Source organism: Mercenaria mercenaria, chromosome 12, assembly GCF_021730395.1.
Source record: "Mercenaria mercenaria strain notata chromosome 12, MADL_Memer_1, whole genome shotgun sequence".
NCBI classification, from domain to species: Eukaryota; Metazoa; Mollusca; class Bivalvia; order Venerida; family Veneridae; genus Mercenaria; species Mercenaria mercenaria.
The window spans coordinates 9,754,600-9,782,010 of record NC_069372.1 but is presented as its reverse complement, the minus strand read 5'-3'; the positions used below and the strand labels follow the sequence as shown (position 1 = coordinate 9,782,010).

At 35.7% G+C, this 27,411-nt stretch overlaps 2 protein-coding genes across 2 annotated transcripts in view; one reads left to right on the top strand and one right to left on the bottom strand.

Moving 5' to 3' along the window:
- The first annotated feature begins 1,147 nt into the window (after positions 1-1,147).
- Positions 1,148-3,961, top strand: LOC128547094 (uncharacterized). Its single transcript, XM_053518816.1, has 3 exons — positions 1,148-1,281; positions 1,841-1,967; positions 3,719-3,961. Exons 1-3 carry the CDS (start codon positions 1,162-1,164, stop codon positions 3,913-3,915), a joined length of 444 nt encoding a protein of 147 aa, XP_053374791.1. The 5' UTR covers positions 1,148-1,161; the 3' UTR covers positions 3,916-3,961.
- Positions 3,962-14,320: 10,359 nt separating this feature from the next.
- Positions 14,321-27,411, bottom strand: part of LOC123533840 (uncharacterized) — a 36,297-nt gene continuing 23,206 nt past the window's right edge. Inside the window, exons 4-6 of the mRNA XM_045315755.2 lie at positions 22,773-22,885; positions 18,884-20,880; positions 14,321-14,547 (exon numbers count right to left, since the gene is read on the bottom strand). Coding sequence (XP_045171690.2) covers positions 14,378-14,547; positions 18,884-20,880; positions 22,773-22,885 — 2,280 coding nt within the window. The 3' untranslated portion in view covers positions 14,321-14,377. The remainder of the gene's footprint in view (positions 14,548-18,883; positions 20,881-22,772; positions 22,886-27,411) is intronic.

Here is a 27,411-nt window from a genome sequence, read left to right as displayed (position 1 = left end):
CGTATGTTTTGGATGACTCGCTTCAAGGTCAAGGTCACACTTAGGGGTCAAAGGCCATATATGACTTTGCTTTGTGTATATTGCTAAGCATTGCAGTGCTCCTATTTTTATTTGGCAGATCCCTTTTTGTTCTCTTACAATATTTTTTTTTATATTACTTCCCTTTTTTTGTTACTATAAATAGCTTATTTTGAAACTTTTTATTATTGGCAGTAGGGAAAAACCGAGACCCCTTTTCTGTGGTACAACATGGATGGTACATCCAATTTTTAGATGTTTTTTGACATAACTTTACCTGGTAAGATTTTTTTTTGTGGACTTAGAATTTTTTTTTGGAATTTCTTCTTTTTGTTGTTCCTGTCCGTTGGCCCCATGTGGTTCTGGGACCATCTGTGTATGAAAAGAATTGGAACCACTGCCTTACCCTTGCATGATCGTAAGAGGCGACTAATGGGGTCTTAACACTTGGTTGGTTTTGCTGTAACTCTGTGATTCCAGCAGGTATACAAATTTTGATTCCATACCTCATGTTTTTTTCGATGTAAATGAGATGTGAAACCAAAATTTGTAGTCCTGTGTGGCGCCATATAACCTATACTGTGTTTGTGCGCTGTAAAACCCAAATAAATAAACAAATTTGGGCTTCAAAAGTCAAGTTCTTGAAAGTTTACTCCTATCCTCTGATGTAACCCTTCGGGCGTATATTGCCCCACTTGGCGGCGCTCTTGTTTAACTATGATTAGTCATGAAAAACTGTTTTAGTACAATAATCTAATTATATATTGTCCTAAAATGTTTCATATCATCCGAAATGACGGAGATGCGCTCTTATTGTGTCCAGATGTATCTACGCGATGGGAAATACATATAACAAAATATAATTCTAACATGTAGTCTATAGAATTATGTAGATATGGTGCAGTTTTGTATTGCTTAAATGAAACATATTTAAATCACGGTTAAATAGAAAATATTCAACCTTGACATAAAGGTTACTTACTTACAGTTATTTTCTTGACAAAGGTATAAATTGGAATACAAATTAAACGATAACATATGTCAGAGAAACGAGTTTCGACAAACTCATAACAAACCTGTTTTTTTTTTCTTCACCTTATCTCGCTTCCTTTTACTGATATTTTGAAATTGGGACAGTTATACATGATATCAGGTCGTATCGTTAGAATAAAACAAGGACAGGAACACGCTATTCAAAATATGGCTTATATTGACTATATAATTTATTTCACTGTTGTGCTTGCGACAAGTCGAACCACAGAGGTAGGTACAATTACCTCGGAGTTAAAATATTCTTTTTTTTGCGGGCTATGTAGCGCACGTATTTATTGTAACAGACTTTTGTTTAACTCAGTAAATCTCTTCATCTAACCAATTAGAGATATTTTTGTCAGGCTAAAACAAACGTATCTTTTAAATAATGAAAATAATTTGCGATAATTATTTACTTATCCGCCCGCTTAGCTCAATAGGGAGAGCGTCGGTCTACGGATCGCGGGGTCGTGAGTTCGATCTTCGGGCGGTGCATATGTTCTCCGTGATGATTTGATAAAAGACATTATGTCTGAAATCATTCGTCCTCCACCTCTGATTCATGTGGGGAAGTTGGCAGTTACTTGCGGAGAACAGGTATGTACTGTTACAGAATCCAGGAACACTGGTTAGGTTAACTGCCCGCCGTTACATGAATGAAATACTGTTTAAAAACGGCGTTAAACCCAAAACAAACAAACAAAAATTAAGGTAATGGACCCGTAATGACATTCTGCACTTTACCACTAATCACATGCACTTCACAATAATATGAATTTATGTGTTTTAGGGCGTGGTTTGTAAGAATGATACCATGTGTGGAAGCGGGGAATGTTGTTATATCAAGCCTGCTTTAGAGGTGGTTAGCAGGAGACAAGCCAGTATTCTACCAGTACTGCCTGGTTTTCATGATACAGGTAAAACACAGCTTGTTCTATATTTAAAGCGGTGCCTACTTCCATTTCCTGTCATGAACAGACTCAGTCAAACCGAGTCTACCATTATTTTGCATTGTTGCATTCTATGCTTCCAAAGTTTCTTCATACAGACTTTATTAACTATCAAAACAGCAATCTGTACCGTGCGGCGGCCGTAAAAGGACTATCCGTACTTGGATTCAATTTTGTTATATTTTCTGTTCCTTTCTGATCATAGAGTCCATTCAATAACTATGTAACAGTTCCGCTTCAGCCGGTGCTAGGGGGCGTGAGGGTGTTGCAATTTCTATTACCTCTCATGAACACACTCAACCAAACCGAGTCTGCTATTATATCTTGCTTGTTCGCAATTTATGCTTCCAAAGAAATTTCATACAAACTTAATTAATAATATATACGTATAGTTTGAAAATGGATCATTCAGTGTCAAAACTAGATCAGCTGGTCAATTGATAAGGAAATATGTAAACACTCGTGTGATAACGTCTTCAATCTAATTCGCACTATAACATCTAATATGATGGTCTTTCTTTAATTTAGATCAAGTTCGAAACTGGGTAGCAGTTCAGAGTGTATCCTTGTAAACATTTAAGAGGCCACATTTTCTCTCTGATCTACATACAGTGTCTTTGTCTAATCTAGGTTAAGCTAAAAATATGATTAACTACTGGCATTGTATCAGAAAAAAACACTGCATGTTATACTCAGTAAATATACCAACACATTTCTATCGTGAATCTTAACCTAATACGTTCGTTGAATGGGTACTAATGTATATTTAGCAAGTGGCAATTCATTTTCCATCGGGAACCAGTCACATTGTCTCAATACTTCTTATTACAGACACACTCACTGCGTAGTTTATGTTTTCGTCAACGCGAACAGAAAAGCAATAAAATTCCTAATGAACATCTTATCTGAACGACACGTCCGTTAGCCGAATAAAAAAAAAAAAAAAAAAAAAAAAAAAAAAAAAAAAAAAAAAAACCGAGTGTGCATTTTTCGCAGTTATACAGTAAAACTCGAAATGATGGATGAAAGTTGTCTCAGATTTTGAATGTGAAATCAAATAGCATATTGTACTACACATTTATATTGTTTATTCAATCTGAAAAAAGTTACATTACACATCCAGGACGCATATACACATAGGCGTACGTGTGTAGCTGAAATTAGGAAGGACATACATTTCTACTTCAGTCAATCAGTCTATGTTCTCATCTAGACATGTTCATTAGGGAAGTTAATCCAAGTGGAGGCTGCGTTTTTTGGTACGTGGCATTCCCTGTTTGATATTTGTCTTTGTTTTTTTTTGTAACGTTGGCAAAAACAAACTACCTGGAGTGTATCTGGATAAAACATATTGAGACACATTGATAGAAAATAAATTATGTTAAATATGCATAGTTACCATTACCAGACTACACATTTTAGGTGAGGAAACTGCACGATTGAAATTGGTTAGTATAATTTTCCGTTCATGACCATGGTTCTTAAAGTAAAGCTATGGTAGGGTATAACATGCACAGCGGTATTTGTTTTCAGATCTAAAGTCTGACATAGTTTTAAATCATGGAAATATGTTATTCACACTGGAGGCGTCATTTTTATAAATGATCTGCATGAAGTAATGTCAGAATAATTTTGTACGAAATCTAAGCCAGGCTGGAAACCAGTATAGGTGAGCAATACAGGGCCTTCGTTGCCCTCATAGTTATATTTCTTTACAGGCATTTGCGAAAAGTATCGCGTGGAGCACGAGTATTGCGGACTACTGGAACAAGCTAATGGGCATTGTGGTTGTGGTCCAGGTCTGTTGTGCAAGTCTGTACCTGCTGCATCGACCTTACAGCCTCTTGTAGTCAGCAAGAAAAGGGACATATACATGCCCGGTCCAGGATCCTTCCAGTGTGAAATGAAACCTTAAAGAGATATTGTATTGCTTTGAGGTACAAATATACGTACCTATATTAGATATCGTTCCATATTTTAATATGACGGCAAATGATGTTCATTTTTAAGTCATATGACACGTTTTTGTGATGGCCCTACGTCCGTCGTCCACAATTTCATGCGAACACAGTAAAACCACATTTTGCAATGGATTTTAATTAAGTTTATTTTTTTACCAGGAAAGTCGCCAAAAACATTTCGATAGCCGAAACGTTTTTAGTTATGAACGTTTCATATTTGCAAGATAGCAGATCATAAGACAAATTAATAGAGTATCGTTTATTTTATTTTGATGACTTTCCTTGTAAACTGGAATGGTATCATATTAGTAACTCCAATGCACTACAGAGTGACCCGAATAGAAACCATATTGTTTTAAAGTTCCCCGTAAGATACTGAAAACAGTTTAAACAAGAGGAAGAGGGCCACTATGGCCCTAGATCGCTCACCTGAGAAACACACCATAACAAAGTAAACATGTTTAATCTAGTGATTTCATAGAAACAAATGTTCAGGCCAATTTTCGTTTGGATTGGACCAAAAATGTGGTCTCTTGAGTTTAAACAAGTATTTTCTTTGATATGACCTAGTGACCTAGTTTTTGATCCCAGATGACCAATATTCAAACTTGACATAGATTTCATCAAGGTAATCGTTCATGATTTGACCTAGTGACCTACTTTTGAACCCAGATGACCCATATTCGAACTCAACCTAGATTTTATCAAGACAATTATTCTGACCGTATTTCATAAAGATTAATTGAAAAATACAGCCCCAATCGCATACTCAAGGTTTTTCTTTGATTTGACCTAGTGACCTACTTTTTGACCCAAGATAACCCATGTTCAATTTACACCTAGATTTTATTAAGGCAATAATTCTGACCAAATTTCTTGAAGATTAATTGAAAAATACAGCCTCTATCGCATACAAAATGTTTTTCATTGATTTGACCTAGTGACCTACTTTTTGACCCCAGATGTCCCATATTTAAACTTGACTTAGACTTCATCAAGGCAATTATTCTGACCAAATGTTATAAAGATCAATTGAAAAATACAGCCTCTATTGCATACACAAGATTTCTCTTTGATTTGATCTAGTGATCTACATTTTGACCCAAGATAACCCATATACGAACTCTACGTAGGCTACATCAAGGCAATCACTCTGACTAAATTTCATGAAGATCAACTGAAAAATACAGCCTATATCGCATACAAAAGCTAAATGTTGACAGACGCCGGACACCGAGCGATCACAATAACTCACATGAGCATTGCTCAGGTAAGCTTAAAATCGGCAATAAAATGTTCTTGCACTTGCGTTATCCATTTGTAAGAAAGAATTAACAATCTAAAGCCAGGCTATCATATATTTGGTTGAATTTGTACTGTCTTTTTAAAACAAATCGTGGTAAAAGGGAACTTGAACAGGACGAGAACTTTCAATAACCTTTTTACGGCGCCAGGTACTGACTCAGGGCAAATTGTTGAGAGGAGATAAATAGCCTGGTCACAAAATGCACGTATGCAATGTTTCCAAAGTAAAAGAAAACCTTACTTACTTGGTATAATACCGCACTAAGGTGATGATTTATGAACAAAATCCGCCATATTTACCCGATATACACAATTTTCTCACTTAAACCACCAAAAGACACAATTTACGTCCTACCCCCTGTTGTTTTTGAAGCTACAGCAAAGAGATTTGAGCCAGCTGTAAAATTTCTTAACAGATTTCAGTAGTTTTCTTGAACAATCTTTTCTATGACCTACTCACCTAGTTTTTTGTTTTTGAAATTTGTTCAAGCAAGCAACAAAACACAGGTGAGCGATATAGGGCCATGATGGCCCTCTTGTTTTAATAAAACATAGTAAGAGAGAACTCGTGTAGATCTACCCTATGTACTATTTCATATAAAACGTATATCCGAATTAGAATGTCACTAGAAAAAGCTTTTTTTGTAAATAAAATTACTTCCTGTCGGTTAAACGCCACAACGAAAACTTCAGTTTCACTACCCCCATCTCGGATTATTTCTTGGGACTCATGATTTCTTCGTCGTGTTTATGTCATTTTACCCTCGCTTATCTTAAGTTATTCTATGCTGCTACATTTCATCTACAGATACACTTGCCTTAGCTTTTCCCATTCAAAGCGATTGTGCACTTGCTTAATTCTGAAATCCATTCCATGTAAAATAGATCTTTAAATCGAGTCCATATGGAACAGTTACTGTTAGAAACCAAACCACCTGTTCTTATCATGTTTCATTGTGGATTTTTATCATACTTTCCTGAATGACTAAGGACTGCAACGCTCGACTATTCAACAGCCTTGTCAATTGAAGGAATATTAAAGTAAAAAAGGGGCATTGGAAAACAGGGTTATGAAACGTTTACAGTGCATATAAGCTCATGACAATGAGCAATTTTGTAAAGTTTCAGTCCATTCCGATTGGTACAAAAGCTTTACAAAAACTGCTAAGTCGAAAAAAGGGCATAATTTTGTAAAAATGCAATTTAGAGTTGTGGAACCTGTGCAATACAAGTCAGATGATCACAGTGAACAAGTGTGTAAAGTTTCATTCCATTCTCGTTAGTGGGTACTAAGATACCAGCTTACATACAAGACCTTAACAAAAAATTTGTAAGTCGAAAAAGGGGCATAATTTTGTAAAAAAGCAAAACAGAGTTATGTACTAGTAACCTGTGCAATGCATGTCCGATTATCACAGTAAACAATTGGTTACTTAGATACCAGCTTACATATAAAACCTTAACAAAAATTGTGAGAAAGGGACATAATTTTCTAAAAAAGCAAAACAGAGGTATGGAACCTGTGCAATGTAATTACGTTTATCACAGTGAATAAGTGTGTGAAGTCCATTCCTACAAGTGGTTACTAAAATACCAGCTTACATACAAAAAAATAACCGAATCAGACGATCTCGTCAAAAAGAGTAACAATAAGCCAAACAACAAAAATTGGTTACACGAGTTCAAGAAAGATGGGGGCATAGACTTGCTTCTTTGAAGCCACAAAAGCTTGGTAGTAACAGAGCCCGCTCCACTATACCTGAAATACTGCAGAACTATTATACAAACCTTAAACAAGTATTTGACAAATATGAATTCCATGATAAGCCTAAAAATATTAACCATGTTGACGAAACTGGTTTGCAGCCTGAACACCGACCACCAAATGTTATTGTACCTATCAATAGAAAACCCCAGGCCATTACTTCACCAAGATCTACCACAACTACAAAAATTGGATGTTCAAATGCCATTGGAAATTCTCTCTCACCTTTCTTTGTATTTAAAGGCAAACTTTATAATCCAGACCTGATGAAATTAGCAACCCCTGGTGCAAAATGTGAAATGTCGGAAACTGGATGGTCAAACTCTAATATTTTCAGGAAGTTTGTACATGACCACTTCTGTCCTCGTGTGAGAAGTCAGGCATCAGGTAATGAGCATGTCCTTCTGATATATGATGGCCGCGGTTCCCATATTAACCAAACATTGATTACATGGCAAAGGTACATAACATTGTATTATTTGTTTTGCCCGCACATACTTCGCATCTCATCAAGCCACTGGACATTCCCATTTTTGGCTCGTTCAAGTCTCAGTACTATATTGAATGTGCAATTTATATGAGAACACAAAAAACTGGAACCTTCCCTTTTGGACCAACAGAAGTTCCATTAGAAAAGCTCCTGCCCTGTGAAGGCTTCAGGGAAGAAAGGCCCCTAGCAAAGGCCAAAGCAATCAAGTACGGGAAAGAGTCAGTTGAAGAGTTCCTCAAACTGAAAGTGGAAAAACAAGTAGTCGATGATGCACAATGTAAAATGTGACTGTGCCTTGACCAAAAAAGTATCTAAAACTCCAAAATCAAAGTTTGGTGGTAGAGCAATAACAGAAGACAGCTACATAGCTGAAATTACAGAATATGAGAAAGAAAATACACAGTCTGAGCACTCTGGAAAGAGAATTACAGATGAAACTAATTCAAAATCAAGCAAAAATAGAAAACCTACAAAACTCAGTCCAAAAGTCAGCACAAGGTCTGCAATCCCCAAAACCATCAGCAAGTGGTTTGAACCTAAACAGAAAGGCTTTATCAGATGAAGATGGTGATAATTCTGATGAATCCGACTGTGACGAGGACATAATGGAACAGGACTGGTACTGTGTGTGTAAACGAACGTCACCACCCAACTTGAAAGACTTGCCTTTCTTGAAGATTGAAAATTGGGCTATGTGCGACTAGTGCGGTCACTGGGTCAATTTAGCCCTGTGTACTTCAGTGCACGTTGTGTACTTCAGTGCACGTTGTCAGGAGGCATAGTTCTTTTCTATGCACCCACAGTCTGCAGTAGGTAACCGAACTTGTGAAAAAGATACTCTGTAAATATGTTCTAAAATGTTACAGTTAGACGTTTAAATGATTCATAACTTTCAAAACTTACTTTGTTTTTTTTTTATATAGAAATGTGAAAAAATAACTTCAGTGGTAAAGAAAAAGAGGGTGGCATACAAAAACTTTTATTGAAATACAAACATGCGAACCGATTGTGACAAGATTGTAGCAGCACATATAGCAGTCCCCTAACTAAATGCTAAGCAGTGTAATTTGTCAAGGTTCCCCTCACCATAGAGACCATCAATCAGCCAATCAGAGCCACGGATTCAACGAGAAGCTGCCAGCTGATCCAGACCAATGTAGTTCAGTATACATGAGGTGAGAATTTTCATTTTCTGTTATATCTTGTTTATTGTTTGACTTAGCATATTTATATTGAAAGGTTGCAGCTACTTTTGGTTAAAAAACAACAACATGTGAATACCTTACATCAAACGCGCATGCGCAATTTTGCCAGTTAAGAGCCACGGAATTACGAGAACACGGCAAACAAAACTTCGCCAGATTATACCGGTCACTAAGATAGTCAGCTCTTGGCATAACAAGCCAATAATAAGACCCCATCAGCAATATGCGTGCTGGCGGAATACAGAGGTTTTATACCACGCATTATCCTTTATTATGCCCATTCAGCCGTTACACATTTTTACACATATCTAACATGACATTTCAGTTTTGTAAAGTAATGAATACCTATGAAAAACAATGGTTTTACAAAGGCGCGCGGTGTCAGTGATTTCTGCGTTCACTTACCTGATCATGGGAACATAACTATTTTTTGCGTCTTTGATATTTCCAAAAGAAAATATTGTAATTAGTAAAATGGGAAGTCATTCGGGGCATAATTAAGCGACACTTTTTATCTTTTATAAACTGTAGCATAACTATGTACATACAACTATAGATAATCATACTTAAGGAAAAAATGTCGAAACTTATGAAAAATGTGTTGTCTTGGTAACTTTAAATCCTTTTGATCTATTAAATGTATGCATATAATACCGCTTACTGTCTGTTACGCCCTGTGTGTATGCAGACTTCATAAGACATACAAATTGTAACGTTATTAATTATTGAGTTTGTTATAGTCCCGGCACGGAAATGTGTGCTGTCGGTATGTATGATTAATGGGAGGGGGATGAGTAAGCCGAGACCTCTATCATACTGACCTACGTATTTCCGTGGAGGATCGCTAACAAACCCAGGGGCGTGAACATGCAAAACCATTTTCGGTCAATAACTTGAGAACGACTTGATCCAGAATGTTTAAACTTCACAGGATGATTGATCATGCAGAGTAGATGACACGCTTTGTTCTGGGGTCACTCTGATAGTGATCAAGGTCACAGGGGCCTGAACATGGAAAACCATTTCCGATCAAAAACTTGAGAACCACTTGACCCAGAATGTTGAAACTTAATTGAGGCCGCGATCATATTGAATAGGAAAAGCATTTGCACGATGGGGAAAATATTTCATGATGGACCTGTCAATTCTTTACTTATGGGTGAAACAGGTCTCATAAGCGTAAATACGACTAGCTTCTACTGATTATAAAACATACCGTACGATTTGTTGTGAATCAACTGTTGTTGTACTTTTAGTAGTTCAACCGCCACCCTTGTTTAAGAGCAACATTTAAAAAACACGTTATTTTTCATCCTCAAGTAATAAGTAAGTAGACTCGCCCAGTTTAATCAATCTAGACGCATAATCTACATAGAGCGCTTACTTCACCCGACTTACATTCGGAACATTTTCACGCGTTTCGGGCTTTATCGTATGTTTAACATGGGAATTTTGAACCGTCCAAAGATGTTGGAAATGTTTGTCTCATTTTTTTATTTTTTTTTTAATAAAAATGTTACTGCTTTCATTGTCTACCACTTTTTTTCCACCCTTGCCTGAAAAAACAGTAATGAGTTTGTACACTGTTCAGACAATTGTGCTCTGTTGAAATTTAACCAAACACAAGTTTACCTGCATAAACAGAAAGCATGATATGTCACCATGCGCGGATCCAGATGGGGGGTAGGGACCGGGGGTCCGGACCCCCTCTGGAAAAACTTTAAAAAAGGAAAGAAGACAAGAAGGAAAGAAAATGTTTTTCGAAAAAGGCAACATTAGGACTGCATGTAAAGTATATGCGGCTGCTGCTACATACGACCCCGACATAATTCATATTATTTATCTAAAAGAAACTAAGAATTTTACCTTCAAGAAAGCTTGTTTCGCAAATTTAACAGGTTAGTCCATAAAACTGTCCCAGAATGCAAAAATTGAAGTGCCAAATTGCAAAATTTCCAGGGGGGGTGGGGGCAGGGGATCGGACCCCCTCTGATAAAATTGGCTGTGTCCGTGCATGGTCACTATACCTGTCCAGTACTGGACATTATGGTAAACGCTTCATTCCTGCACAAATGACAATTTCGCAACTTCTGTCCGGTTTGTACAAATTCCTGGCCGCGATAAACCATTTGACATGTAGGATGATTGGACATGCGAAAGAGATGACCCCTATCGATTTTGGGGTCATTCTATTATATGTCAAGGTCACAAGGTCACAGGGGCATGAACATGGAAAACCATTTCCGGTCAATAACTTGAGAACCACTTGATCCAGAATGTTGAAACTTTATAGGATGATTGGACATGCAGAGTATATGACCCCTACTGATTGTGGGGTCACTCTTTTAAAAGTCGAAGTGACAGGGGCCTGAACCTAAAAAACCTTTTCCGCTCAGTAACTTGAGAACCTCTTAACCCAGAATGTTAAAACGTCATAGAATGATTGGACATGCAGAGCAGATGATCCCTGTAGATTTTGGGGTCACTCTATTAAAGGCCAAGGTCGCAGTGGACAGAATATGGAAATCGATTTCCAGTGAATTACTTGAGAACTGTTTGATCTAGAACCTTCAATTTTCATAGGATGATAAGACGTACAGAGCAGATGATCCGTATTCACGGTATTGTTAGCTCACTTGAGCAATGCTCAGGTGAGTTTTAGTGATTGCTCAATTGTCCGGCGTCCGTCGTCTGTCTGTCTGTCGTCTGTCAACATTTAGCTTGTGTATACGATAGAGGCTGTATTTTTCAGTTGATTTTTATGAAATTTGGTCAAAATGATTGCCTTGATGAAATCTAGGCCATGAATGAATGTGGGTCGTCCGGGGTCAAAAACTAGATCATTAGGTCAAATCAAAGAAAAACATTGTGTATGCGATAGAGGCTGTAATTTTCAACTGATCTTCATAAAATTATGTCGGAATGATTGCCTTGATAAAATCTAGGTCAAGCTTGAATATAAGCTATCTCGTTTCAAAAACTAGTTCACTAGGTCAAATCAAAGAAAAACGTGTATGCAATAGAGGCTGTATTTTTAGATTTATCTTCATGAAATATTGTCAGAATAATGACCTTGATGAAATCTAGGCCATGTTTGAAAGTGGGTCATCTTGGGGTCAAAACCTAGGTCACTAGATCAGATCAAAGGAAAAACTTGTGTATGCAATAGAGGCTGTATTTTTAATTGGTCTTCATGAAATTTGGTCAGAATGATTGCCTTGATGTAATCTAGGTGAAGAACGAATATGGGTCATCTGGGGTCAACCACTTGACACAGAATATGGAACATAATAGGATGATTTGATATGCAGAGTAGATGATCCATACTGATTTTGGGTCCACTCGATCAAAGGTCAAAGTCACAGGGAATTGAAAATGGAAAACCATTTCCAATACATAACTTGAGAACCACTAGGCCCAGAATGTTGAAACTTAGTGGGATGATTTGACATACCAAGTAGATGATCCCTATTGCAGCAAACCATCAGTGTCTCTTTGACTTTTGCTGCTGTCCCCTATTGACTTCTTGCCTATATGACTATGCATTAGGGAGACATGCGCTTTTCTACAAAAGCATCTAGTTGTTTTATATTTTTAGCCTAGAACGACATAAAATTTCACTGACCTTCCACAGAAATATAGGGGGTCACCACGTGACCACCGTTTATCCATTGAAAATGAAGGAATCTTATGAGAGGCAAAACATATATCAGTATACAGGTCCGCTTCAAAATTTGACTACGTAAATGGCTGATATTTATTCATCTCTCTAAGTCAGTTAAATTATGATTGCATTGAAAAATATTTTTTATTACATTTGCAAAAGAAACGATACTTTGCATGTATTAAATGTTTTTGATTATTACAAAATGACCGAAATTTGACATGATCTATCGATCCATATTCCTTATATCAAAAGCATAAAAGGCGCATTCCTTATATCAGAAACATAAAAGCGCATAATATAACTCTTTTCACTTTTGACTACTGCTGTTAGATAATCTTTGTTAGATAGTAGAAAAAATCTTTAAAAAAGGTAGTCGGCACAGTAACACTGGAAAATAAGTGACGTTACTTCAAAGTTTGACTGGTATGAAAATGGAAGGTGTATCGCTTCTCATCAATGGAACACTTAAATAGGATGAATCTTTCATTTGCGTTAAGTTGCCGTATAAAACCTTTATGAAATTTTATTCGCTATATTTTAAGAAGATCTATTTCATATATATAGACAAAAGATAAGTCTATATTTTTCCAAACAAAGGTCTTCGAAATCTCTAAACAGATAATACAAAATTTGATCAAAGGTCTATGTTTTGTTTGTTTGTTTTGGTTTAACATCGTTTTTCAACAGTATTTCAGTTTATGTAACGGCGGGCAGCTAGCCTTACCAGTGTTCCTTTATTATGTACCAGTACTGTTCTCCGCAAGTAATTAGTAATTGCCAACTTCCCTACATTAATCAAAAGTGGTGGAAGAATGATTTTAGACAAAATGTCTATTATCAAATCGTTGCGGAGAACATAACCCCGCCAAGGGATAGTACTCGCGATCCGTAGATCTGCACTCTCCCTATTCAGCTAAGCGGGTGGGCTCGAATGGCTTGTTCAACAAGATTTACAGCTAGGGATACCCGGAACCCAGAATTTTCTTACTCAAACTTATTCACACAACTGCTAGTATTCGCTGCTTGAGATAACAGTGTCAAGGTAGTTTGAAGAATGATTTGTTTCAGTTTTGTTAACTTTATAGTGTTAACGGGGTAAAACCGTCTGTCAGTTCACATATAAGTGAATACAATTATTTCAATGACTGTTGTGTGTTAACTGTTTTGAGATCAGTTAAGCCTTAATATGATAAAAAAGATGAACCAAAAGTGTTATTCTATACCTTAAGCAAAGTTTTATTTCCTTTCAAAAATGATTTTCTAGTTCATATTGGAATATTATTGGAAAATGATGATTATTTATTTTAGACTATCATACCTAAACCATCTTTCATCTACTGCATTGATTATTTATTGACCAATGCACTAAGTTTGCTTCAAGACTGCACTAGTAACAAGCAAAGCCCAGCTATACAATTTTTTAAAGGTGCATCATTGGCCGAGTGGTTAAGGGCGCTGACTTAAAATCATTTGTCCCTCATCGATGTGGGTTCAAGCCTAACTCGTGGCGTTGAATTCTTCACGTGAGGAAGCCATCCAGCTGGCTTATGGAAGGTCGGTGGTTTTACCCAGGTGCCCACCCGTGAAGAAATAACACAAGGAGGGGCAACTGGGGTCTTCCTCCACCATTGGAAAATCGCCAAATGATCAGTGTGTCGGTGAGACGTTAAACCCAGCAAAAAAAATTTTTCAAGTCTCTGATAAGGATTAATAAATCATGTCGAATATTGGTTATTCTGAAATGATATACCACATTTTACTATCAAAATGTGTTAAGTTTGAAAAGAGAGTTTATGCCTTTCAAGCGTATCACAATTTAGCCGACATATAGGCGAGTTACAAATTATAAGAAGTTTACTCATGTAGTGAAATTTTAAAACTGGTCTATATTTATGTAATGTTTGAATTATTAAACAACTTTCAAAAATGTACTTGAAATTTAATATTGTTACAAGAACCTGTAACCATTTCTTTAAAACATGCTTCAATAAGTGCTATAGAAGTGTTTTAAATGCGCGTTAGTTGTAGCCGTCACGGAAAATTGTCCGTAGATGCATACTGCTATCTTCTTCTGGCCTCTGCAATATTCATAGTCAAAGTCCGCACAATTCCTACAGGGTACATCTATAGTGCAGTCCGTTGCCACAACACATGCTGAAAAAAGAGCGTTATTAAAAATAAACGTCTATTATCTAACAGAGCTTTATAAAAATCAATATGTATTATCTCGCTGGCCGTTATGACAGATCAATATGTATAATCTCGCCGACCGTGTTATAAAAATCAATATGTATTATCTCGGCCGACCATTATAAAAATCAGTATGTATTTTCTCGCTGGCCGTTATGACAGATCAATATGTATAATCTCGCCGACCGTGTTATAAAATTAATATGTATTATTTCGCCGACTGTTACGAATATCAATATGTATTATCTCGCTGACCTTGTTATAAAAACGAGTATGTATTAATTCGCCGACTGTTATGAAAATCAATATGCATTACCTCGCCGACCGTTATAAAAGTCAGTACATGTATGTGTTATCTCGCCGGCCGTTAACAAACTCGATGTGTTTTACGTCGGCGACCTTTATAAAAGAACCAGTATGTATTATCTCACTTACCGTTATATAGCTATACCTCAGTTGTTACAAAAAATATTCGTTCAACCTGATATTGGTGACTTACCCATTAGTGTGGTTGATCCAGTATTTAAACGTGCACATTGAAGAGGATTATAAAAAACAATGTCAGTATGAAAAGTCACTTATTGTAATAAAACAAACACGTTTACAAAAATCTACTTTATGACTTGCAATGGTTTAAGCAAAAAGTGGTCAGCACCAAGAACAATGTCATTGTGGTGAACAAAGTGTAATAACGTACAAATTGTCAAACTGTATACCCATTTCTCGTATTCTCAGGATTTCTCATATTCTCGTGTTTTTTATGCCTTGGGACAAAACTAACACTGAAAATTTCGAGTGATTTGAATACAAATGAATGAAAATGTTGCCATTTTACTGAATTTTCCAGAAAAGCCTGCCTTATTCTGTTGATTGTGATATTTCCCGATCTATTTTCTATAGAATATATTTCTTGTAGCAACATGATGATTTAACTTTTTTAAATAATACAAGTTGTTAATGAGGAAGAGACAAATCTAAATCCACGGGAATACGAGAAACACTTTGTCCATTTCTGAGGTTGGGGGTGGTATCAAATACTTAATGAAAAGCATTAAATGCGATAATTTCTCTTACATCTGATAGCTTCATTTGAAAGACAAGTGTGTTGTCAACAAAACTACACCCTAGTTAGTGCTATATTCCTGAATCAAAATTAATTGCCGAATGGTCAAGTCATTTTGTATGTATTCAAAAAAATGTGAATAACAGTCGTTTCAACTCCTGAGAGTGAGTGAATGTTGAGGGAGGTTGTTTCTCAAATATAATACATGTTCAAATGATGAATTTACAATATTTTATTCATCGTATATGTATTTTAGTAAGAAAATATATATTTGTAAAAACTATTGTGTACTTTTTATATAAATTTTGTTGAGGACAACGTAAGCACAACAAAGAAAAAATAATGGACTGTAAATTTATGCAAACTATTTTGAAACAGATATAGGCTATAAATTTAAATCAACGAGACTTGGCCTGTCATTTTCAAAACTGACACTAGATTCAAAATTGTATTGTCACTGGGCAATGTATGCAGAGTTGCTTTAGAACAATTGTTAAGCGTAATTTAAATTAATGAATACAAGAGAATAGTGCAAGCTTTCATGTTTTAATTCACGTGTCTAAAGTAGACATATTTATTAGTTTTCGTAATAAAACTTCTACTGTTTGTCTCGCAAATTTCATGTAATTAATTTATACATTTAATGTAAGAACAATTGATATGTCATTTGAACAATGGAAACAATATATCTGAAGATATGACACACCTTATTGTGAATATTTCATATGTTCAAAACAATGGTACAGTAATATACTGTATCAGGTAAGAGACTTGTATGCAAAATTTAAACAACTTTTATCGTGCCGTTTTTTTTTTTTATATAATTTATGTATAATTCATGATATTCCCTCAAGCTCAAGTAGAGAAAAACGTCAAAATGATGACCACTGTCAAAAACGTTTGCAGATATGTCATTATACTATAAATATTTTGATAAAAACGTCAAACTATTGGTAAACAATTATAAAACACAAAATAAAACTGTGAATATCATTTGTTTTTCTATGGTAAGGATTTTATGAAACAGAATTCTGACTCCAACATTGAAAAATAAGGTCGAGTCCTGTGGGACTGTTTTAAATTTTGCTCACTTCATCCAAAAATAACCTTAAGCAGAAGTAAAACCTATCTACATTTCTTTCACAATGTGCAATCAAAAGAGTAAAGGCAAAAATAGAGAACTTTTACCTCATGTAATTCAGTATTTTAAAGATGTCTAACTCCACCCCTTCTGTTTCATAGGTAATTAAGTACAATAAATCAATAATAAGTTTTGAACACAAGTAAAATCTTACTAGAAAAAAAGGAGTATAAGGAAAAAAACTTGGTCCCATTGAGGTTTGGATCTATGCCCTCTGAACAATTTAAGTCAAAGTAGGGTTATTGCAGGAATTGAATACTCTTCAAAAGGAGGAACACTATTACATGGGTAATACCTTAAATCATCTTTCAAATCTTGATTGTGCTTAATGTTTTATGCTTAATAAAATCCATATTCTTATTCGATTATTGGTATTTTCGTTGTCAAACATATTGCGTATACAACCGAATTATTCAATGTGTTGATATATGAGCCGTGCCATGAGAAAACCAACATAGTGGCATTGCGACAAGCATGGATCCAGACCAGCCTGCGCATCCGCCCAGTCTGGTCAGGATCCATGCTGTTCGCCAACGGTTTCTCTAATTGCAATATGCTTTGAAAGCGAACAGCATGGATCCTGACCAGACTGCGCGGATGCTGGTCGCAAAGCCACTATGTTGGTTTTCTCATGGCGCGGCTCATATGTATTCCGTAATTTGACTTTCAGATTAATAGCACATCTAGAAAGCATTTTAAATTTAAAGGTAATGTTGTCACTTAATTTATGTCGCCCTACTTTTTTGTTATTTGTTTTTTTTTTTGTATCTTGTTACGAACACAAGTATCCTGTTATCTTCCAAGATCTATATAAAGATACACATGTTTAAAGCCCTGCTCCCGTCCTATCTTTTAACCTTGAATTGTCACTGAAAAGGCATGAAAATCGTGACTGTGAACAATGACACCTGTCAAAATAGTCTATTTTATATAAAATTCTATATGAAATACCTGTGTTTTTGCATGCTTAAGTGTGGCACATGGTCGTTAACTGTTACCTATTGTAATCATGGGTTGCATACACACAAAAGAATTTGAATAGACGCAGAGCAGGGCTTAAAACTATATAATTACCGTGTTGAAGACCTGCCACAACCTAGTGACCTACTTATTTCTCAAACATGAACTCCGTGAAAATCATTCTGTCAATACTGGTATAAAAGAGCTATATTACACGATGACAAGTGGAAAATTTAGGCCCTCCCTAAATTAATGTATTCACACAACTTTGTCTGCACACTTCAATAATGTCAGTATATTTTCAAGATAGGCTAACTGTCAATTGGTTAGTAGATACTTGTATTTCTCTTTTTTCCCCATACAAATCCTGTATAAGTACCATCATACAATAGAATATAGTTATTCTGTGGTGCATCTTACTTTTGCGACAGACCCACCTAAACCTTGTGACCTTCTTTTAACTACCACGTGAACTCTGATAATACTATATGCAATATCACAAACAGACAATTAAACCCCAACCCCGCCTGAATTAATGTTTTTGCTTCACAACTTCACGTGACAGATAGATGTTTTCATGCAAAATACGTCTGTCTATTCTGTATTTTCAGCTACATTAACGGTTACCCATACTAACGCGTATAAAACTTTCATTAGTATAATAAATCAATATGCACTGTACTTACGTATTTAGAATTATAGCAAAACTATAGAAAAAGCGTCTATGGTACAAAACTACCTAATTTAAAAGAGTTTCCATCAGATATGTTATAGTATAATTGGAGCACTCCACCAAAATAACGTAGTGGAGGCCAACAAAACTGCTTAAAGGTTCGTCCCAAACCCATCCACCAACGGTCACACTGAAATGTTTGGCAAACTATTAATCAGCAGTCAAAGATAAAGAACTGCACTTTATCCCAGCATTAAAGGACATTTGGTTCTTTGCAGCAACTCGATTTATATGTATGCAAAGAGCGCTTGATGATATCTGAAATATCTATCTACAGATGTGGTCAGATCGGGCGGTTCGTCAAAATCTTTACACTTTTTACGTTAAAGGCTGCGTAAAATGGACATACAACTTCTTTCAAGTAAAAGCCTCGACTTTATTCATATTCTTACAATGTACTTACATTGTCTCGTAGAGCCTCCATTAGACGCTTGCTGTTTCGGAACTACAACCACGGGTCTATCATTTGTAGGAGTCTGGTAGTAGAAAGCTGGTGGTGTTGGTGGTGGTTGTGTTTGCGGTGGTTGTGTTTTCGTTTGCGGTGGTTGTGTTTTCGTTTGCGGTGGCTGTGTTTGCGATGGCGGTTTGTCCCATATCCATTCCTCAGTGTATCCGCAGTAGAATGTTATTGGTATATATCCGTAATCTATGACTGGGCTGAAAGAGGGTGAGGTAACCTCCCACATTCCTAGCATCGCCTCTTCATAGGAATTTGAGTACTGCTTAGGACTGTCAATAGATACTCTGAAACCACCGCCAAAATGACCATTGATATTACCGTTATTCTTATCATTGCTATAGGGTTTGCATACCCTTCCACAAGAATCGTACGCGACGGTTATAAATTCTGAAGGATTGTTAGCAGACGGCCTTTTAACGGGCAAATACCCATTAGCCTGCGACACACCATATCTGTTGTCGACAATTACATATTCTTGCGCATATCCGTCATAATTAAGACCCCAGGAAATGACGTCAATTTTACCCACAACATCTTGCCTCTTGCTACATCCTTCGTACTGGTACTGCTGGCCTGCTTGTATAAATTCATATTTATACCCGAGAGTGGTTTGATTTGTCCATTTGGTTTGTGTCTTGTACAGCGAATACTCCATATAGCCTGTCATAGAAGGTGGTCTCTTTGAGACAACATTCACCGGAATATAGGCCCAGTCATTCGAACGTCCCATCTGTTTAGTATCAACGTCATGTATAAATGGCTGTCTCTTGCAACTACCCCCTATGTTCGTTTGTGGGTACGGGATTGATGTGACGCCAGGGGTTGTAGTCGCTGTATCAATCGTTACCTGGGTATAACTTCTCCAACTGTTTAGTTTTGTGTACGGGTTTGATGTGACGCTAGGGTTAGTAGTCACTGCACTCTCTGTCGCCGTCATTCCTTCGGTAAAATTACCCCCGGTGTTAGTTTGTGGGTACGGGGTTGATGTGACGCTAGGGTTAGTAGTCGCTGCACTCTCTGTCGCCGTCATTCCTTCGGTAAAATTACCCCCGGTGTTAGTTTGTGGGTACAGGGTTGATGTGACGCTAGGGTTAGTAGTCGCTGCACTCCCTGTTGCCGTCTGTTGTGTCGCCTGTGTGTTAACTTCAGTAGTTTGAGGGATTGCTGTAGGCAACTGCGTTGTCGTTTGAGCGGTGTTATTGCCAGATAATCCTATTATTGCGTCGACATCTCTTGAAACACATCGAGCTATGCTAGGTTCGCAGTACAGAAAAGGAGAGTTGTCACAGTTTGGACATACAGGTGCGTCTATATACTGCACCAGATTGAAAAACGCGTTGCTATACCCTACCCGTTGTGTGAGAGCAGCTAACTGTATGCCAAGAACTGCGACGGTGTCGACTGATACAAATCCTGCATTAGCATTTGGATTGTGAGATGGACGGAAACGGGGATCATTTACATCGAAAGGATAGTCAGTTTCTGGGTTTATTGGAGGAATTTGTTCGCGTTGTTGTTTTCTAAACAGTTCCCATATGTAGTCTATGTATGCATGATGGCTAAAGAACAGGGGATCAAATGGAGCATTATTAAGATTATTCATGTTTCCCCCAACGTAGACATGGGGAAAACCGTGTTCAGCTTCTAAGTCGAAAGCAGGAAGGGCAGTTGGTGCAAGTATTTCGGAATTCCTTCTTCGACTTAATATTCTCTCTACTACAGTGTTTGACATAAGTCGAGTGCCTCCAATATTTCTTCTGATTGGTGGACCGGTCCAGTTTCCGAAAGGCCCTGTTTGCACAATACCATACCCGTTGCCGAAGAACTCATTACTGAAAAGAACTGACCGAGTGGGGTCAAGCATTTCATTGTCAAAGACTGATGCCCAGAAAGGAACTGTGACAGTAGAATCATACCATAGCCGCAAAATGGATTCGAATCTGTAATAAGAAAACGTCAAAGTGTTACATTAACACATGCTCGCAAGGGAAGAAATAGACATATATTTTTTTTTCTATGCGCTCTAAAAATATAAATCTTTCATTAATTGAACAGCTGAAGTGCAATGAACACAAGATTCCCTTTTTCATAAATGAAATACTTGGTGTTCACAAGAGAAAGCATGTATTTTATTATCTGTAATCAAATTTTAGCCATTTACCCGTGCAATCTCGTGCATTAGGTCGTGACGTCATAATGTTTAATACCTATATGAGTACCAAATTGTAAAAAGGCAATTTCGATTAAAAGTATAAGTACTGTAAAGTTGATTATATGAATTACAGTATGTATCTATATGTGAACTTGTTTTATAAAATACCTTTAATGAACCTCAAAATGTAAAGAATGTTTAAATAATATTTTGATATAATTAAATACTAAAATTAGTTTTGTTTACCTGAGTGATGTAATATTCACACTTAAAAATAAAGTCATCCTGTAAATGAAGTTTTTAAACAATTTCCCCCCCCCCTTTTAGGGCCTCATCTGTGTCATTTGTCAGTGTCCTATATATTAAATGTGTATAAAATGTAACTAAATTAATATTATGTCAATAATAGTTACTTATCTTGGTTATAAATTAACCTTTTGGACATTACTTAAAAAATATATATGATTAAAATAAATAAAATATAGGTCCCTTTTTGGGGCCTCATTTTAAGCTAATTAAAGTTAGCGAATAGCATGTCTCCTCCTTTTTTTTGATTCAGCATACTTCAAAATAGTTACATAAAAGTTTGGTGCTTTCTGCACAAAAGGAAACATCTTTTTCCTGTAACCTACTCACTATAATTTATTTTCTTCCGCCGTTATCTGTAGTTAATTGCCAGTAAGATTATAGTGATAAAAGTCCATGATACTATTTCAAAAATAATGATTATGATAAAACCAAAGACAATATAAAGATAAAACGTTTTAATATGATTTGTCGTTTAATTAAACTGAAAATGTGAATCAACAAAAATAAATATTAGAGCACCGTCCAGTGAGAAAATACTGTGACGTCAATTATGACATCAAATTGCAGTATGAAGTCTGGATAATTACATTCGGATAAAAGAAATTCATTTTACTGGTATTTCAATGAAATTATACAGCTTATGTTTATTGTATGATTTATCATTCAGATGTTTGGATATCTATTATGCACTCTGGCTAACGATGCCGTAGTTCTGAATTCTGAATCGTGGTACAACGGACTCTAAATAATGCAAGGGTTTGACTGTTCGATAAACATAATTCTGAGACAGAATATGATTTAACAAAAGTTAAAACAGTCTAAGTCATTTCGGCACCACTGCGTTCCAGTACCACGTCTAGTTATATCAGGCCAATCGCTGCCTTACTTGGGATTTTATATAAGTATTTGTATTATATTATTGTAAGATAGTTCTTACCTTATCCAGAAGTCTGTCCATCGAAAAATAATAAGATACTAAAACATTTCAAAAAAGGAAAAATAAAAAAAAATAATCCAAAAATATTTTTGCAAAGTTACATTTCATACTGACACGGTCCGTGTACGGCTTTTATTGTAAAGGCAATCTCAGAAGATCCTTTCTGCATGCATCATTCAAGACACTGGCTGGCATCTTGGTAAAGCAACCAGCTCTTCGTGTGTTATTTGAATAGATTATAGAAGAAAACGGACAAAACAAAGGAGTAAGTGTCCTGAAAAACAATACAGGGGTCTGCATTTTCAAAATGTGTTCATTTCATAGTCAAAGTATATGTCCCCGTTATTTTCGATGTTATTCTATGAATGTAATTTTCCGATGAGGCCGGGAGCAGTTGGTGCCGAAATAACTATAGACAAATGTCTGTTCCTTACATGTAGAGGTACAGTCGATGCCAAGATGGAAACGCCGGACCCATATGAGCCATGCCGACATGTGACCCTGTATGTAGCCTCGCCAGAAAGTCATACACACTTGGATTTAATCTCTGTTGTAGAAAAACACGTAAGTTACTGTTTAATTTATACATTGTGTTTTAGTGTATGAAACATTCGTATATTCATCCATAGTGTAGAAACACTATATCGTAGTTTAATCGATATATTAATCTTAAATTAAAACATATTTTCCTCCTGTAGCAATTAATCAAACGTGGTATACACTTCGTTAAACAATGGTTTGAAGAATGGCATCCGTTTTAATAAAATGTTAGAACGATATTTCTGTGGTTTATCGTTTGATTTACCACGTCTGCTGGTTACATTCATGCCAAGTTCTGATCCATGGTATATCAGATGATAAATTAAAAGGAGACTTTGATAATTCAATAAATATATACATCTCTGGTGTAGAAAAGCACATTCTTTGCTTTCTGTGTGTATATTTAAGCAACATTTTTTAACATTTTTGTTTTGGATCATTCTGCTGGAGATTCATGACTTATTTCACAGAGTAAGATCACTATAAGGTGAAGTGCGCAAAATGCAACGTATTAAAAACATGAGCGCAAAACTTATCCTTAACAGGAGGAAATTTGACAGTTCTAAACAAGCATTGTATCACTTACACTGGTTGCTGGTGAAAGCAAGAATTGAGTTCAAGATACTTTCTTTCATGTATAGCTGTCATACTGGCAGAGCACCTCTGTATTTAACAAAATTGCTTACCGAGTATATTCCTAGCGGACAAGGTTTGAGATCTGAAATTCTGAATGCAGTTATGTTGTTCCATACAACAAGTGCAAAGCATTCAATGATAGTTTTCGTACTATTGGTCTAAAACTTTGAAGCAAACTGCCGTTAGAACTACGCAAAAGTAAATCACTTGACACATTAAAAAAATAATCTTTAGACACTGTATTTCAAAGATTTCGCGGCATTGTTTTAATTTTTTTGATTACTGTTTATTATGCGAAAACAGCAGGTGATTGTTCTTACATTTTTGTAAAAGGTTTTACATACCAATATTTATATTTCCAAGGTTTGTTTAATTGAACGCACTTGTTGGTAAGGTAGGGTAGTGTGTAGTATTTCTATCTTAAATAGTATATGATGGCGCCATTAACCGGGAGGTTTGAACCTCTATATGCAGCTCATCTGGACGTACAATGTAATGCTTTAATTACTGGTATTTGCAATAAGGGTAAAATGACCTTCAGGGGAGGGGTGCGGTCATGACTGTTTGTTACAATATGGCTGTTATTATTGTCATTATTAATATTGTTAAAATTATTATTATGTACAACGCCATTGAATATATCATTGTATAAAAATAGGCGTTTAATCAAATTATTCAGTTTCAGTTTTAGTTTCAATACTATAAATGTATGATTTAATATTGATTCATGAAATTTCTAATTATACAGTAGCATTTGTTAGATATTGGGATAATTCAACAATCTGAGCCAAATGGCAAGTTTTAAAAGGGTATTGCTTTGGAATTAATATATTTCTAATCTATCCTGGTTGCACACCAAAGATAAGTAATAGAGGTAAGAATATTTTTCAAATGAATTTCGACTGAATATATATTTCTCAATGTAAATATTTGGCAAATTTATTACAATAGTACTCATATTCAAATGTTTTTTTTTAGGAAATATATGTTAATCAGATTTAAACATACGCTAGAATTAATATATTTTGGACCGGCAACCTGGACAGGAAAATCGTATTCTCATATTATCTCCATTGAAATTTAAACATGCATTTAACAATCAGTGAACACTAATTAGTGTAAATGATCAGTTGTTAAACTTTCGACCAAATTCATTACTTGATCACAATCTGATTAATCAACTTTAATAAAACACTGCCAAAAATGACTTATGGAACCTGTGCAGTATAGGTCAAATCATTATAGTGGATATGAATGTGAAGTTTCAATCATGTCCCACTAGTACGTACCTGGATAACATTGTAACTTGAAGTTGCTATGTCGAAAAGGGGAAATAATTATAAAACTGAAAAATAGAGTTATTAACCTCCACATTGCAAGTCAGATCATCAGGTAAACAAGTGTGTAAATCTTTGCTAAATATAACCAAAAATGTAAAAAAACCAAAAATGCAAACTGAAGTTGTGGCACCTGTGCGTTATTTGTCAGATTATCTCAGTGACTGATAAGATTCAATCCATTCGGACAAGTAGTTACTAAGATATCAGTTTATATACAAAGACTTACCCAAAGTGGGACGTGAACTCAGACGCCGACGCCGACGACTGGGCGAATGCAATAGCTCTACCTTTCCTTTGAATAGTAACTGCTGCTGTATATACATTCGCTATTGTTTGACGACTCGTGCATCAAACTCCAACATAATTTTGATAAATCTTGATAACTTTATTTAACGATGGTAAGATATTTTGTTATAGCCAGTCTAACATAGTTCTGGAACATAATGATTTTAATATTCCATTTTTAGTATTAAGACAGATTTCGCTCTGTATACATGTAAGGAACTCGTACGTCTGCAGGCTTCAAACTTCGTTGAATGTGGTCAGAATATTTTTCCTATTGTTTTGGTGTCAGTAGGTCAGATGTCAAGGTCAAAGTGCTTGTTGGAGTGAAAACTGTTCCTCAAAATAACTTAAGAATAATCAGGCCTACAACCGGAAAACTATGGAATGATTGCCTGTGTTGAATAAATAAGTATACTGTATTTAGCTTAGACGGTCAAAGGCCAATGTGACAAAACTACAAAACTGAAAAAAATGTCCTCAAACATTGCGGATCGTTTAAGTTTAATACATTCAAACATCATGAAATAATTTCTTGTGTTCAGTAGGTGATTCTTAACTGACTTGCGGGGAGAGTTTGCTGAAGGTCTAGCTCAGCCTTGATTTGACAACGGTTCCAAACAGTAATTTGAGAACGCTTGGACCTGAAGCCCCCAAACTTCACAAGAGCATCCATAATAACTGGTGTAAAAACTAAGAATGTTGTTATTGCTGCCTTTTAGGCAGGGATGATGTATATGTCAGTTTAAAATGTCATACAGATCGGAATTCACTTAAATCGGGTAGAAGACGCAGTATCTAGTGTGCTTACACTACTGAAACTGCTTATACCTAATTCTGGATAATAAAGGAAGGAATCTTTTCTGTGACTATTTTTACTGCAGTTGTGGCCCGTTCAATAATTCTGCTATATTGAATATAGAAAAACTCTTGTATGTCCAACACCTCCCACACTATGAGCCTGATTTGATTCCAACTTTCACAGATGATCAAGCCTGAGGTGCAGATGACCATAAAGGAAGGATTTTTTTCTATGAATATTTTGATAATTTTTGCTTTAAAGAGACTGGCACAGAATATGGAGGCATCCGTTACCTGTGGACACAATATCTAGTTGTTGTGGACATACTTTTATGCACACTTTTTAACTATTCTTATCAATTAAACATTTAATTACATTATTATATATATTTATTATTTATGTTTCTGTAATAGTAATAGTACTTAAAATATGTAAACTTAATTTCTTAAATATTGTTCTTAAAACTATTGCTTCTAATGCTGTTTTGCTGGACAATATATACAATTCAAATAACGCGCCAAACGTAATGTTCTACTTGGACGTTATGTCATGTTATATGACGTCATGACATTATACAAATGTTAACATACATTGCACGACTGCCTGAAGAAATATTTTAATACGACACGTGTTGCAAACTTTAGAGTTGTCTTCTTTTTTACTAATATTATAATATATTAGTGAAAAATAACCATTGCATATCTTTAAATCATATGGCACGGGGTTTGTACTGCTAGGCTCTTTGCCGTAATTGTGGTTTGGTATATTGTGGTGGTGATTTAGTTCTGATCAAATCTTTTTATTATGTAAACAATATAATACGAACTTGTATCTATTTTAAAGTACGTGTTGGTTCTACCCTGTCTGACTCATTTCCACAAGGTTCTATTTTATCTATTACACTTTTTAGCATCAAAATTAACAATATAGTGAAATATTTGTTACCAGGGACAGATTGTTCATTATATGTCGATGATTTTTTGATATGTTATCATTAAAAAAATATGCGTACAATTGAACGCCAATTACAGCAGTGTTTGAATAAAGTTCAAACTTGGGCCATGGAAAATGGTTTTAAATTTTCCCAATCAAAAACTCAGTGTGTCCACTTTTGTCAATTACGGAAACAACATTTTGACCCTGAGCTTTTTCTAAATGGTACAAAAATAGCTGTTGTTGACGAAGCAAAATTTCTTGGTGTTATTTTTTATAAAAAGCTTTCTTTTATACCACCACATACCACTTGAAAGCCAAATGTTTGAAATCATTGAATCTTTTAAAGGTAATTTCAAATATTGATTGGGGAGCAGATCGCAAGGTTTTGTTAAAACTTTATAGAGCTTTGATTAGATCCAAGCTAGATTACGGTTGTGTAGTTTATGGTTCAGCTAGAAAATCGTATTTACAAAAGTTGGATACTATCCATAACCAAGGTCTTCGTATTGCTCTTGGCGCATTTAGAACTTCGCCAGT

Coding starts and splice junctions, on each gene's coding strand:
- LOC128547094 (XM_053518816.1), top strand. CDS start 1,162: ATGATATCAGGTCGTATCGTTAGAATAAAACAAGGACAGGAACACGCT. Junction 1,282..1,840: donor CGACAAGTCGAACCACAGAG/GTAGGTACAATT, acceptor TATGTGTTTTAG/GGCGTGGTTTGTAAGAATGA. Junction 1,968..3,718: donor GCCTGGTTTTCATGATACAG/GTAAAACACAGC, acceptor ATTTCTTTACAG/GCATTTGCGAAAAGTATCGC.